This window comes from Haliotis cracherodii, unplaced genomic scaffold (genome assembly GCF_022045235.1).
Source record: "Haliotis cracherodii isolate W230 unplaced genomic scaffold, xgHalCrac1.p SCAF_7, whole genome shotgun sequence".
NCBI classification, from domain to species: domain Eukaryota; kingdom Metazoa; phylum Mollusca; class Gastropoda; order Lepetellida; family Haliotidae; genus Haliotis; species Haliotis cracherodii.
In genome coordinates, this window is record NW_027266330.1 from 40,539,569 (window position 1) to 40,553,448 (window position 13,880).

General features: G+C 48.5%; 2 protein-coding genes across 3 annotated transcripts in view; one reads left to right on the top strand and one right to left on the bottom strand.

The window, feature by feature from the left end:
- The window catches only part of LOC139447197 (monocarboxylate transporter 12-like), a 42,378-nt gene extending 33,489 nt beyond the window's left edge, over positions 1 to 8,889 (bottom strand). Inside the window, exon 1 of one of the 2 annotated variants that reach the window (XM_071228419.1) lies at positions 8,701 to 8,889. The gene's annotated coding sequence lies outside the window, so the exon portion shown is untranslated. Of the gene's footprint in view, positions 1 to 7,857; positions 7,956 to 8,700 lie in introns of those variants that run through there. The other variant, XM_071228421.1, reaches the window with a different exon arrangement.
- Positions 8,716 to 12,105, top strand: LOC139448890 (uncharacterized). Its single transcript, XM_071230408.1, has 2 exons — positions 8,716 to 8,763; positions 9,490 to 12,105. The coding sequence occupies exons 1-2, from the start codon at positions 8,716 to 8,718 to the stop codon at positions 12,103 to 12,105; spliced, it is 2,664 nt and encodes an 887-aa protein (XP_071086509.1).
- Positions 12,106 to 13,880: the final 1,775 nt, after the last annotated feature.

The following is a 13,880-nucleotide window of genomic DNA, read 5'->3' on the forward strand; positions in this document are numbered from 1 at the left end:
CTACAGCACCCAGTAGTAGATTCTTGAGTGTGGTGGCACTACAGCACCCAGTAGTAGATTCTTGAGTGTGGTGGCACTACAGCACTGTGGCGGCCAGTAGTAGACCCCTGAGTGTGGTGGCACTACAGCACTGTGGCGGCCAGTAGTAGACCCCTGAGTGTGGTGGCACTATAGCACTCAGTAGTAGATTCCTGAGCGCGGTGGCACTACAGCACCCAGTAGTAGACTCCTGAGTGTGGTGGCACTACAGCACCCAGTAGTAGACTCCTGAGTGTGGTGGCACTACAACACCCAGTAGTAGATTCCTGAGTGTGGTGGCACTACAGCAACCAGTAGTAGATTCTTGAGTGTGGTGGCACTACAGCACCCAGTAGTAGATTCCTGAGTGTGGTGGCACTACAACACTGTGGCGGCCAGTAGTAGACCCCTGAGTGTGGTGGCACTACAACACCCAGTAGTAGATTCCTGAGTGTGGTGGCACTACAACACCCAGTAGTAGATTCCTGAGTGTGGTGGCACTACAGCACCCAGTAGTAGATTCCTGAGTGTGGTGGCACTACAGCACCCAGTAGTAGATTCCTGAGTGTGGTGGCACTACAGCACCCAGTAGTAGATTCTTGAGTGTGGTGGCACTACAGCACCCAGTAGTAGATTCCTGAGGATGGTGGCACTACAACACCCAGTAGTAGATTCCTGAGTGTGGTGGCACTACAACACTCAGTAGTAGATTCCTGAGTGTGGTGGCACTACAACACCCAGTAGTAGATTCCTGAGTGTGGTGGCACTACAGCACCCAGTAGTAGATTCCTGCGTGTGGTGGCACTACAGCACCCAGTAGTAGACCCCTGCGTGTGGTGGCACTACAACACCCAGTAGTAGACCCCTGAGTGTGGTGGCGCTACAGCACTGTGGCGGCCAGTAGTAGACCCCTGAGTGTGGTGGCACTACAACACTCAGTAGTAGACCCCTGAGTGTGGTGGCACTACAACACCCAGTAGTAGATTCCTGAGTGTGGTGGCACTACAACACTCAGTAGTAGACCCCTGAGGGTGGTGGCACTACAGCACCCAGTAGTAGACCCCTGAGGATGGTGGCACTACAACACCCAGTAGTAGACCCCTGAGTGTGGTGGCGCTACAGCACTGTGGCGGCCAGTAGTAGATTCCTTAGTATGGTGGCGCTACAGCACTGTGGCGGCCAGTAGAAGACCCCTGAGTGTGGTGGCACTATAACACCCAGTAGTAGACTCCTGAGTGTGGTGGCACTACAACACCCAGTAGTAGATTCCTGAGTGTGGTGGCACTACAACACTCAGTAGTAGATTCCTGAGTGTGGTGGCACTACAACACCCAGTAGTAGATTCCTGAGTGTGGTGGCGCTACAGCACCCAGTAGTAGACCCCTGAGTGTGGTGGCACTACAACACCCAGTAGTAGATTCCTGAGTGTGGTGGCACTACAACACTCAGTAGTAGATTCCTGAGTGTGGTGGCACTACAACACCCAGTAGTAGACTCCTGAGTGTGGTGGCGCTACAGCACCCAGTAGTAGACCCCTGAGTGTGGTGGCACTACAACACCCAGTAGTAGATTCCTGAGTGTGGTGGCACTACAACACCCAGTAGTAGACCCCTGAGTGTGGTGGCACTACAACACTGTGGCGGCCAGTAGTAGACCCCTGAGGGTGGTGGCACTACAGCACCCAGTAGTAGACCCCTGAGTGTGGTGGCACTACAACACCATGGCGGCCAGTAGTAGACCCCTGAGGGTGGTGGCACTACAGCACTATGGCGGCCAGGAGTACGCCCGAGGGCCATCGCGGATGCTATCAACTCCATCACATGTAGGACGTGATACCAACAAACTGACACTAATGCCGAGAAAACTTGAATAGAGTAATAGGGCTGCAATACATGAACGCATGAAAGGATAGGCCTGGCATCATAAAGGGCAATGCATTTACCATGCTGTCAATATCAACCTTTTATCTTAAATTAGTTGAAACACATTATTTGATAGAAGATATCTCTCGTCGCCGTACTGACATCAAATTTGCACTGAAATTGAAATATATTTATCATGTCGCAATGACCTACAGTCGCTGTAATATGACACAAGGACGTTGGCCATGCAGTGTGCAATGTTGCAGATACCTATCAAGTCGGTTGAAGTGTACGTAACAGTTGCAGAAGCATCTGCACTAGACAACACCATAAGGTTAACTGAACTCGTGGGAAATGGCGTTCTTGTCTCTGCAACCTTCCTTCGCTACGTCTATATAAAGGTCTCTGCTCCCTTCTTCCAAAACTACGTCTTTAAAGGTCTGTCTGCAACCATCCTCCGCCACTCATACGTCTACAAAGGCCTGTCTGCAACCTTTCTCCCAAACTTCGTCTATAAAGGCCTGTCTGCAACCTTCCTCCCAAACTTTGTCTATAAAGGCCTGTCTGCAACCCTCCTCCCAAACTTTGTCTATAAAGGCCTGTCTGCAACCTTCCTCCCAAACTTTGTCTATAAAGGCCTGTCTGCAACCTTCCTCCCAAACTTTGTCTATAAAGGCCTGTCTGCAACCTTCCTCCCAAACTTTGTCTATAAAGGCCTGTCTGCAACCTTCCTCCCAAACTTCGTCTACAAAGGCCTGTCTGCTTCCTTCCTCCCAAACTTCGTCTATAAAGGCCTGTCTGCTTCCTTCCTCCACAACTACGTCTATAAAGGCCTGTCTGCAACCTTCCTCCCAAACTTCGTCTATAGAGGCCTGTCTGCAACCTTCCTCCCAAACTTCGTCTACAAAGGCCTGTCTGCTTCCTTCCTCCACAACTACGTCTATAAAATCAGTCTGCTTCCTTCCTCCCAAACTTCGTCTATAAAGGCCTGTCTTCAACCTTCCTCCCAAACTTCGTCTACAAAGGCCTGTCTGCTTCCTTCCTCCACAACTACGTCTATAAAATCAGTCTGCTTCCTTCCTCCCAAACTTCGTCTATAAAGGCCTGTCTGCAACCTTTCTCCCAAACTTCGTCTACAAAGGCCTGTCTGCTTCCTTCCTCCACAACTACGTCTATAAAATCAGTCTGCTTCCTTCCTCCCAAACTTCGTCTATAAAGGCCTGTCTGCAACCTTCCTCCCAAACTTCGTCTACAAAGGCCTGTCTGCTTCCTTCCTCCACAACTACGTCTATAAAATCAGTCTGCTTCCTTCCTCCTAAACTTCGTCTATAAAGGTCTGTCTGCTTCCTTCCTCCCAAACTTCGTCTACAAAGGCCTGTCTGCTTCCTTCCTCCAAAACTTCGTCTACAAAGGCCTGTCTGCTTCCTTCCTCCCAAACTTCGTCTACAAAGGCCCGTCTGCAACCTTCCTCCCAAACTTCGTCTATAAAGGCCTGTCTGCTTCCTTCCTCCACAACTTCGTCTATAAAGGCCTGTCTGCTTCCTTCCTCCCAAACTTCGTCTATAAAGGCCTGTCTGCTTCCTTCCTCCACAACTACGTCTACAAAGGTCTGTCTGCTTCCTTCCTCCCAAACTTCGTCTACAAAGGCCTGTCTGCTTCCTTCCTCCCAAACTTCGTCTACAAAGGTCTGTCTGCCTCCTTCCTCCCAGACTTCGTCTATAAAGGCCTGTCTGCAACCTTCCTCCCAAACTTCGTCTATAAAGGCCTGCCTGCAACCTTCCTCCCAAACTTCGTCTATAGAGGCCTGTGTGCAACCTTCCTCCCAAACTTCGTCTACAAAGGCATGTCTGCTTCCTTCCTCCACAACTACGTCTATAAAGATCTGTCTGCTTCCTTCCTCCCAAACTTCGTCTATAAAGGCCTGTCTGCAACCTTCCTCCCAAACTTCGTCTACAAAGGCCTGTCTGCTTCCTTCCTCCACAACTACGTCTATAAAGGTCTGTCTGCTTCATTCCTCCCCAACTTCGTCTATAAAGGTCTTTCGGCTTCCTTCCTCCCAAACTTCGTCTATAAAGGTCTATCTGCAACCTTCCTCCCAAACTTCGTCTATAAAGGTCTTTCGGCTTCCTTCCTCCCAAACTTCGTCTATAAAGGTCTGTCTGCTTCCTTCCTCCCAAACTTCGTCTATAAAGGCCTGTCTGCAACCTTCCTCCCAAACTTCGTCTATAAAGGTCTGTCTGCAACCTTCCTCCCAAACCTTCGTCTACAAAGGCCTGTCTGCTTCCTCCCTCCACAACTACGTCTACAAAGGTCTGTCTGCTTCCTTCCTCCCAAACTTCGTCTATAAAGGCCTGTCTGCAACCTTCTTCCCAAACTTCGTCTATAAATGCCTGTCTGCAACCTTCTTCCCAAACTTCGTCTACAAAGGCCTGTCTGCTTCCTTCCTCCACAACTACGTCTATAAAGGTCTGTCTGCTTCCTTCCTCCCAAACTTCGTCTATAAAGGTCTGTCTGCTTCCTTCCTTCCCAAACTTCGTCTACAAAGGCCTGTCTGCTTCCTTCCTCCACAACTACGTCTATAAAAGTCTGTCTGCTTCCTTCCTCCCAAACTACGTCTATAAAGGCCTGTCTGCAACCTTCCTCCAAAACTTCGTCTACAAAGGCCTGTCTGCTTCCTTCCTCCACAACTACGTCTATAAAATCAGTCTGCTTCATTCCTCCCAACTCCCACGTCTACAAAGGTCTGTCTGCTTCATTCCTCCCCAACTCCTACGTCTATAAAGGTCTGTTTGCATCCTTTCTCCACAACTCCTACGACTATAAAGGTCTGTCTGCATCCTTTCTCCACAACTCTTACGTCTATAAAGGTCTGTCTGCATCCTTTCTCCACAACTCCTACGACTATAAAGGTCTGTCTGCATCCTTTCTCCACAACTCCTACGACTGTAAAGGTCTGTCTGCATCCTTTCTCCACAACTCCTACGTCTATAAAGGTCAGTCTGCATCCTTTCTCCACAACTCCTACGACTATAAAGGTCTGTCTGCATCCCTTCTCCACAACTCCTACATCTATAAAGGTCAGTCTGCATCCTTTCTCCACAACTACGCCTATAAAGGTCAGTCTGCATCCTTTCTCCACAACTCCTACGTCTATAAAGGTCAGTCTGCATCCTTTCTCCACAACTCCTACGTCTATAAAGGTCAGTCTGCATCCTTTCTCCACAACTCCTACGTCTATTAAGGTCTGTCTGCATCCTTTCTCCACAACTCCTACGTCTATAAAGGTCTTTCTGCATCCTTTCTCCACAACTCCTACGTCTATAAAGGTCTGTCTGCATCCTTTCTCCACAACTCCTACGTCTACAAAGGTCTGTCCCGCTGGTATATACAGCACCCGCTGGTAACGAGGCACCCCTCCCTAGCTTCCTCCACACCATGTCACGACGCCATAACCAGGTCGCCAGATGGCGTTGACAGTGTAATGGTTCCAGCTGTAGGCGGCGATCAGAGAACATGACCCCCTTCTGGCAGGTAACGTTTACCCACATATTTCTTATGTAACCACACACTGCTACAACGCCAGCGATCCACACAAACTTTCAAGGCAAGTCCTTGTTAACAGCAATGACGCATGACGCCGAGACGAATATTTAGTCTCGCAATTGAAAAGATTTAGGAACTTTTTGTTAGATTTTAATATATATTAGAAAGAAGGATCCCAAGGACTCTAAAAACATATGTAACCACCAGAAATAACGTTGGAGAAGTGTGTGTCCACGTTATTGTAGGGTGACAGCCTCAGATTTTTTTTTAATTGCCCCAGAGGACTGGTGGGTCACAGTAGGTCACGGGGTTGGGTGAGAAGGGTGGGATCAGGTGGTTTGTGAAGTAGAAGTAGAGTGAGATCAATACAGTTTGGTGGAAATGTGTACTGGGTCGGCCCAACAAGAGCAGGCCGTCGGGTTACATGGGTGCTAGTCCTGCACCATGACTGTGGAATATATTTATTTTATGAAAAACAGTCTAGCCAGCTCTAGCTAGCTCTATTCCACATATGAAATCAGCATAGGGAATTTTTTAATTTTATTTTATTTTTAGAGTCAAGAAGGATATTGTGTAATATAAGATTTCATAGACTAAATGTTAGTCTACATGGGTGCAGGCGAGGCTGGGTAGAACAAGCTGTCTGCGTTAACCCGTTTCCCCTGGGGACCTCCGCCAGGAGAAGATAGCCCCGTGCACGTGCTGCTACCTCTCGGTACACACCAGGCCGTGGCCCCGTTGTTCTCTGGGTCACGGAGTTCAACATGTAATTTCCTTGATGGGTTATGACTTATGAATGACATGTTCAAGTGGCGGCCATGTATCACAAACACACCGTAATGCTTGCTGAATGTGTTGGTCGATCAAGGACTCCCGAGGGATAGAGACGTGCACACATCACAAATACCATGAAAATAACACGTTCAAATCAAACCAATACGGTAAAACATATCGACTGCAGTCCATCGCGGCAGGTGGTGATGATGGTATAACTGCGTGATACACGAGATCAACCTACGAGCAAATAAATGTGAAACATTTTCCAGATTGTGATATAGCGTGTCAGACAAGCGACGCCTGTACTGACAACACTCGGCCATCTGTCTGCCTGTGTGAAGGAGCGTGTTGCGTTGTATACATTATGATATCTTTTATTACATAACTAATCCATTTGTGTTATCTTAAAATCGAGGTGTTGACAGTAATATAGGTACATTATTTATTCATATAAAAAATGTATCTATGCCATCTCACCATGAGGTTTGTTATGTCAATAAATATAATTATGCTTACATTGAATAAACCGATACGGTGCCAGGTGCCCAGGATGGGAGCATGCACACGAGGTCTATTGTTAATTTAGAATGTTTTGTTTGTTTATTGTTTAACGCCGCACTCAGCAATATTCCAGCTATATGACCGCGGTCTGTAAAGAATCGAGTCTGGGCCAGACAATCCAGTGATTGACATCGTGAGCATAGATCTACACAATTGGGATACGATGGCATGCATCAACCTGGTCAGCGAGCCTGACCACCCGATCCCGTTAATCGGCTCTTACGACAAGCATAGTCGCCTTTTAGGGCAAGCATGGGTTGCTGAAGACCTACTCTTCCCCGGATCTCCACGGGTCTAATTTAGAATGAGATATGATATATTGATATTACCAAGACGATGTTTAGATGTAACAGAAATATACTTTCAAACAAAACCCGATGCTTTCATATAACTATAGTTAATGGGATCGGGTGTTATTTAACTTCTTTCGAGTAGTATATATTTCACTATATTTATATGATCGGAGCTGAATGTTTCTAAACAAAGGTCTGCCACATAGTAATAACCCTATCACCCTCTTACTTGAGACAACTACTTACACAACTCCTGCAACCTGGGTCTTGGACGCTTATACACTCTACATCTCGGAGACTATGTCGTTAATTGCTGTGGCATCTACGAATAATCCCAACTTCACAGTGATTTTATTCCAATAAGGGCCAATAAATGACTTATTGATGTCATCAATTAAAATAAATGATGATACGTGGTATATTTGCATGACTTGGGTACATTGGTAATAAGGCATTAAGATACATTGTAATTACATTTTAATTTTAATGATACTTTAAGTTAGTCTATCTATGACTGCAAAACAATAAAATCAATACGTCATATATATACAAGTAAATAATCTATGTTGGAATACCGACCCCACAGAACGACCGCCTGGGAAATGTCCTCATGGAATATTAACTCGTCATATGCCCTGTGTTGGTATTGCAACATTGTGGGACGACGGTGACTTGATACATTCTGACGACGGTGAATATATAAACAAATGTGACATGGAAACAATTCACCTCAGTCTGTTATGCCCGACTTATGACTTTCAAAACACTAGAAACTGTACACAGCCTGAGGCCAAACGACTTACCCAATACCCCAGGGTAGGCCTTAAAGAGTCGCGTTGGCCACGTGTGTGTGTGTTTTGTCATCACGACTTGGTAATAATGGTAATAATTACTTCTAGTAACACTCATCCCGACTGGACCACAGTTTCTTGTGACGTGACCTGGTATGGCTTAATGTCATGGACGAATACACTGAAAGCCACCAGAGCGTGTCGCGCAATCGTGTCACATATGGCAGGCAGGTATTACGAAAGTAGGTCAACATGTGCTTAATTTGTCTTGGTTTGGTTGGTCGGGACAAAGATGAAACAAAGCTGACATTTGAATACGGCGCATGTTCAGCTGCGATGTAATGTTGCATAATTCTGTTTGCGGAGCTGGTTATATGTACCGCTGGGAATTACACAACACAATGGTACACCTGGCTCGCAAACACGTGGCACCTAACATTGCATTCGCAGCGCGAGGTGCTGGTCACAATATCAGTGTTGTCACGAACCACGCTCCCCTGGTCTGGTTTCACAGAGACACAACACTATAATACCAAGTTCCACAAAGGCTGTCATTGATAATAAATCAGAACTGAAAAAACATAAACATTCACACGCCATATAATTTTATCAGACTTATTATTGTTCCATTTAAAAATATCCTCGGAGACAGAAGTCTACATCTAGGTATGTAAGCAACTGTTCAGGCTGTGGAATAATTTACTCGTGGGTAGAAGGTTTTCTTGTGAGGGTTTCACAAACCTGCTGAAAATATGTAGTAAAAGTTGATATGATACACAATAGTTTCGCCTCGCAGCCCATGTTTTGAACACGTAGTGCAGTCTAGGTTCACACAAGGACGTAGCTTGTACTCACGTTTAATGCCCTTACATGTCTCGACGAAGCTCGGCTTGTTCGGAGGACTCCAGTGGTCGCAAGGTACTGCGGGTCAAGTTGCTAATTATTGGACACAACTGATAACCGATCGCTCCTAACTCGCGCGGATGTCATTCAAGGAACATCATGGCGGAACGCTCATGAATAATTATCAGCCAGCCCCGTGGTTTGTCTCTATGTACATCTAGGTCACAGCTAAAAATATCAATATTTACTTGGCACATCCCAGGGTTAAGAGCGACGGAGTTGCTTCCCTTGGCATCGAGTTTGCAGAAATATCATGACCTGTTGCGCCTCATGATCTGTTACCTGTCTTTTATCCCCCGTCTTCTCCCCTTTTTTCTCCCCCTTTCTTCTACCACCGTCCTCTACCCTGTCTTCTACCCCTGTCTTCTACCACCGTCTTATACCCCTGTCTTCTACCCCCGTCTTCTACCACAGTCTTCTACCCTCGTCCTCTACCACCGCCCTCTACCCCCGTCTTATACCCTGTCTTCTACCCCTGTCTTCTACCCCTGTCTTCTACTCACGTATTCTACCCCTGTCTTCTACCACCGTCTTCTACCCTGTCTTCTACCCCCGTATTCTACCCCCGTATTCTACCCCCGTCTTATACCACCGTCTTTTACCCCCTTCCCCTAGCACCGTCCTCTACATCCGTCCTCTACCCCCGTCTTATACCCTGTCTTCTACCCTGTCTTCTACCCCTGTCTTCTACCCACGTATTCTACCCCTGTCTTCTACTCTGTCTTCTACCCCCTTCCCTAGCACCGTCCATTACCCCCGTCTTCTCCCCTGTCTTCTACACCCGTCTCCTCCCGTCTTCTACCCGTCTTCTACCCTCAGTTTTCTACCCCTGTCTTCTACCCTCCGTCCAGTCCACCACCACCTCCCCCCCCCGTCTTCTCCCCTGTCTTCTACCGTTGTCCTCTTCCACCGTCCTCCACCCTCCGTTCTCTACCCCTGTCTTCTACCCCCGTCTTCTCCCCTGTCTTCTACACCTCCGTCCACCCCACCCCCGTCTTCTCCCCTGTCTTCTACCGTCGTCCTCTTACACCGTCCTCCACCCTCCGTTCTCTACCCCTGTCTTCTACCCCCGTCTTCTCCCCTGTCTTCTACACCTCCGTCCACCCCACCCCCGTCTTCTCCCCTGTCTTCTACCGTCGTCCTCTTACACCGTCCTCCACCCTCCGTTCTCTACCCCTGTCTTCTACCCCCGTCTTCTCCCCTGTCTTCTACACCTCCGTCCACCCCACCCCCGTCTTCTCCCCTGTCTTCTACCGTCGTCCTCTTACACCGTCCTCCACCACCGTCTTCTACCCTCCTTTCTCTAACCCCGTTTTCTCCCCTGTCTTCTACCCCAGTCTACTCCCCTGTCTTCTACCCTCCGTCCATCCCACCCCTGTCTTCTCCCCTGTCTTCTACCCCCGTCTTCTACCCCTGTCTTCTCCCCTGTCTTCTACCCCCGTCTTCTACCCTGTCTTCTCCCCTGTCTTCTACCCCCGTCTTCTACCCTGTCTTCTCCCCTGTCTTCTACCCCCGTCTTCTACCCCTGTCCTCTACCTCCGTCCTCCACCGTCTTCTACCCCTGTCCTCTACCCTCCGTCCATCCCACTCCTGTCTTCTACCCCCGTCTTCTACCCCTGTCCTCTACCTCCGTCCTCCACCTTCTTCTACCCCTGTCTTCTACCCTCCGTCCATCCCACCCCTGTCTTCTCCCCTGTCTTCTACCCCTGTCTTCTACCCTCCGTCCATTCCATCCCTGTCTTCTACCCCCGTCTTCTACCCCTGTCTTCTACCCTCCGTCCATCCCACCCCTGTCTTTTCCCCTGTCTTCTACCCCCGTCTTCTACCTCCGTCCTCCACATTCTTCTTATCCCTGTCTTCTACCCTCCGCCCCCCAACCCCCCCCCCCCCCCCCGGCTTCTCCCCTGTCTTCTACCCCCGTCTTCTACCCCTGTGCTCTACCTCCGTCCTCCACCGTCTTCTACCCCTGTCTTCTACCCTCCGTCCATCCCACCCCTGTCTTCTCCCCTGTCTTCTACCCCCGTCTTCTACCTCCGTCCTCCACCTTCTTCTTATCCCTGTCTTCTACCCTCCGCCCCCCCGGCTTCTCCCCTGTCTTCTGCCCTCATCCTCTTCCACCGTCCTCCATCACCGTCTTCTACCCTCCGTTCTCTACCCCGTTCTCCCCTCTCTTCTACACCCGTCTTCTACCCTGTCTTCTACCCCTGTCTTCTACCCTCAGTTCTCTACCCCTGTCCTCTACCTCCGTCCTCCACCGTCTTCTACCCCGGTCTTCTACCCTCCGTCCATCCCACCCCTGTCTTCTCCCCTGTCTTCTACCCCCGTCTTCTACCTCCGTCCTCCACCTTCTTCTTATCCCTGTCTTCTACCCTCCGCCCCCCCCCCCCCCCCCCGGCTTCTCCCCTGTCTTCTACCCCTGTCCTCTACCTCCGTCCTCCACCGTCTTCTACCCCTGTCTTCTACCCTCCGTCCATCCCACCCCTGTCTTCTCCCCTGTCTTCTACCCCTGTCTTCTACCCTCCGTCCATTCCACCCCTGTCTTCTACCCCCGTCTTCTACCCCTGTCTTTTACCCTCCGTCCATTCCACCCCTGTCTTCTACCCCCGTCTTCTACCCCTGTCTTTTACCCTCCGTCCATCCCACCCCTGTCTTTTCCCCTGTCTTCTACCCCCGTCTTCTACCTCCGTCCTCCACCTTCTTCTTATCCCTGTCTTCTACCCTCCGCCCCCCACCCCCCCCCCCCCCCCCCCCCCCCGGCTTCTCCCTTGTCTTCTACCCCCGTCTTCTACCCCTGTCCTCTACCTCCGTCCTCCACCGTCTTCTACCCCTGTCTTCTACCCTCCGTCCATCCCACCCCTGTCTTCTACCCCCGTCTTCTACCCCTGTCCTCTACCTCCGTCCTCCACCTTCTTCTACCCCTGTCTTCTACCCTCCGTCCATCCCACCCCTGTCTTCTCCCCTGTCTTCTACCCCTGTCTTCTACCCCCGTTTTCTACCCCCGTCTTCTACCCCAGTCTACTCCCCTGTCTTCTACCCTCCGTCCATCCCACCCCTGTCTTCTCCCCTGTCTTCTACCCCCGTCTTCTACCTCCGTCCTCCACCTTCTTCTTATCCCTGTCTTCTACCCTCCGCCCCCCCGGCTTCTCCCCTGTCTTCTGCCCTCATCCTCTTCCACCGTCCTCCATCACCGTCTTCTACCCTCCGTTCTCTACCCCGTTCTCCCCTCTCTTCTACACCCGTCTTCTACCCTGTCTTCTACCCTGTCTTCTACCCCTGTCTTCTACCCACGTATTCTACCCCTGTCTTCTACTCTGTCTTCTACATCTATCAAGTCACGACAAGATACCTTATGGATGACAACTTCTTTATTCTATTATGATGCGACGTTTCTGTATAGTTCTTATAGGGTTCTCAAGCAAGCGTGAAGTTAGACAGCACAGTACAGGCTTATACACATCTGATAACTTCAAAGGATTAACAATAACAACATAAATTACTTACATTCTTGATTATTTAAAATTAATGGTTACAAAATACATAGTTTTTTTCCAGACGATGAAATAACCCATCATATATATATATTATTCAATTTGGACTTCAGGACAAGTACGTACGTGTATCATGAACATAGCTACTGTAGACGACTTTAGAACATGTTTAATCACATATGCGGAAGGTTGGGGGTTCGAAGGCCGCGTCATACTAAAAGACGTTAAAGGTGGTACTTGTTCTTACCCTGCCTGGTGCTCTGCATTTAGGGGACAAAACAAGGACTGGTCGGCTCGGAGTCAGTGAACTGTGTCTGAGTGGGGTATTCATGTTAAACAGCGGCATGTATCTCGGTGAGCTAGCACTACAAAACCGGCACTAATTCGGACACAAAAGCAGACACACACACAGACACACACGTGCATGCACGTCGCTATACAGCTTCCCGAGGCAAGAGAGCTAACTGAGCATAAAAGTCCAGTTTCCACCCTTGCCGAACTCGGCTGGTATTATGGAATTACATTTTGGCTGAACTAACGAGTCTATGCATAGTCCAGTCAAAATCGAAATCCGGTTCGTAAACTGTCGTTCAGATTTCGGTCGATAGCAGAGTTTGCAAAGTATGTGCACCGCCAACTCGTTGTCAGCAGATATTTTCCAAATCTTTTCATGTTTTTAATCAAGGTGCTCACGTGATTTGATGCATTTCGCGATATAAGACCCGTTTTATGACACTATAGATTTTGATTATCTATCAGATCGTCCCGACTGGGCGCCACCATTTTGTTTGAAGCAAACGCAAGTGATACGAGAGGTGGAATCTGATTGGTCCACAGGAGAGGCTTAGAAGGGACATAAGTTGTAATAGACACTGGTGGCGCTACGATCGAGCCCAGTAATTCCCGCCTAGTTCGGCAAGAGTGGAAACTGGACTTTTAAAGTCAGTTAACTCTCTTGCCTCGGGAAGATGGTGGCTATATAATTGCAACAATCTTGGACACAACGTTAAACCCCATTTCACCTTACCTCATCTATCAACATGGTCATGAAGTCATAGATGTTGGGATGGAATGACGCCATGGAGTTCATTTCATTACTAGAGATAAGTCCGTCATCTCCATCTCTGAGGTCATATGTGCCAGAGTGAACTGTACGAGACCCGTGACACGATGTTTGTGTTGAAATATAAAGCGCATGTTTTTATACCCAGTAAATGCAACAGCCAAGTGCATTGATCTACTTGTCTTTACTTACTTCTCGTCATTGATACATCAGATGTTAATGATGTGAAAAACTGACATTCAGTTAATGAAAACAATACTTCGGAGTACTGGACAAGAAAAGATGTGAAGATAACCCAAGCTAAAATGCTGATCTTCGTTTCTCACATCCGTTACAGCAGGGGCATGTGCAAAACATAGATAACACAAAACTGGTATTACCAGAGAACACATGAAACAATATGATACAATCAACAGACCAACAGACAATACGATTTGATTTTTGGCTATGCGAGCAAGAAAAAAGTTTCAAACGTGCATCATTCGCGGAGGAAGGAAGAGTTGTCCCCCTTTAATGTTTTGCGTATATTTGTCTTGCACTGACCTTTCTGCTGTGTTTGATCACACGCCAGGAAACCAGTG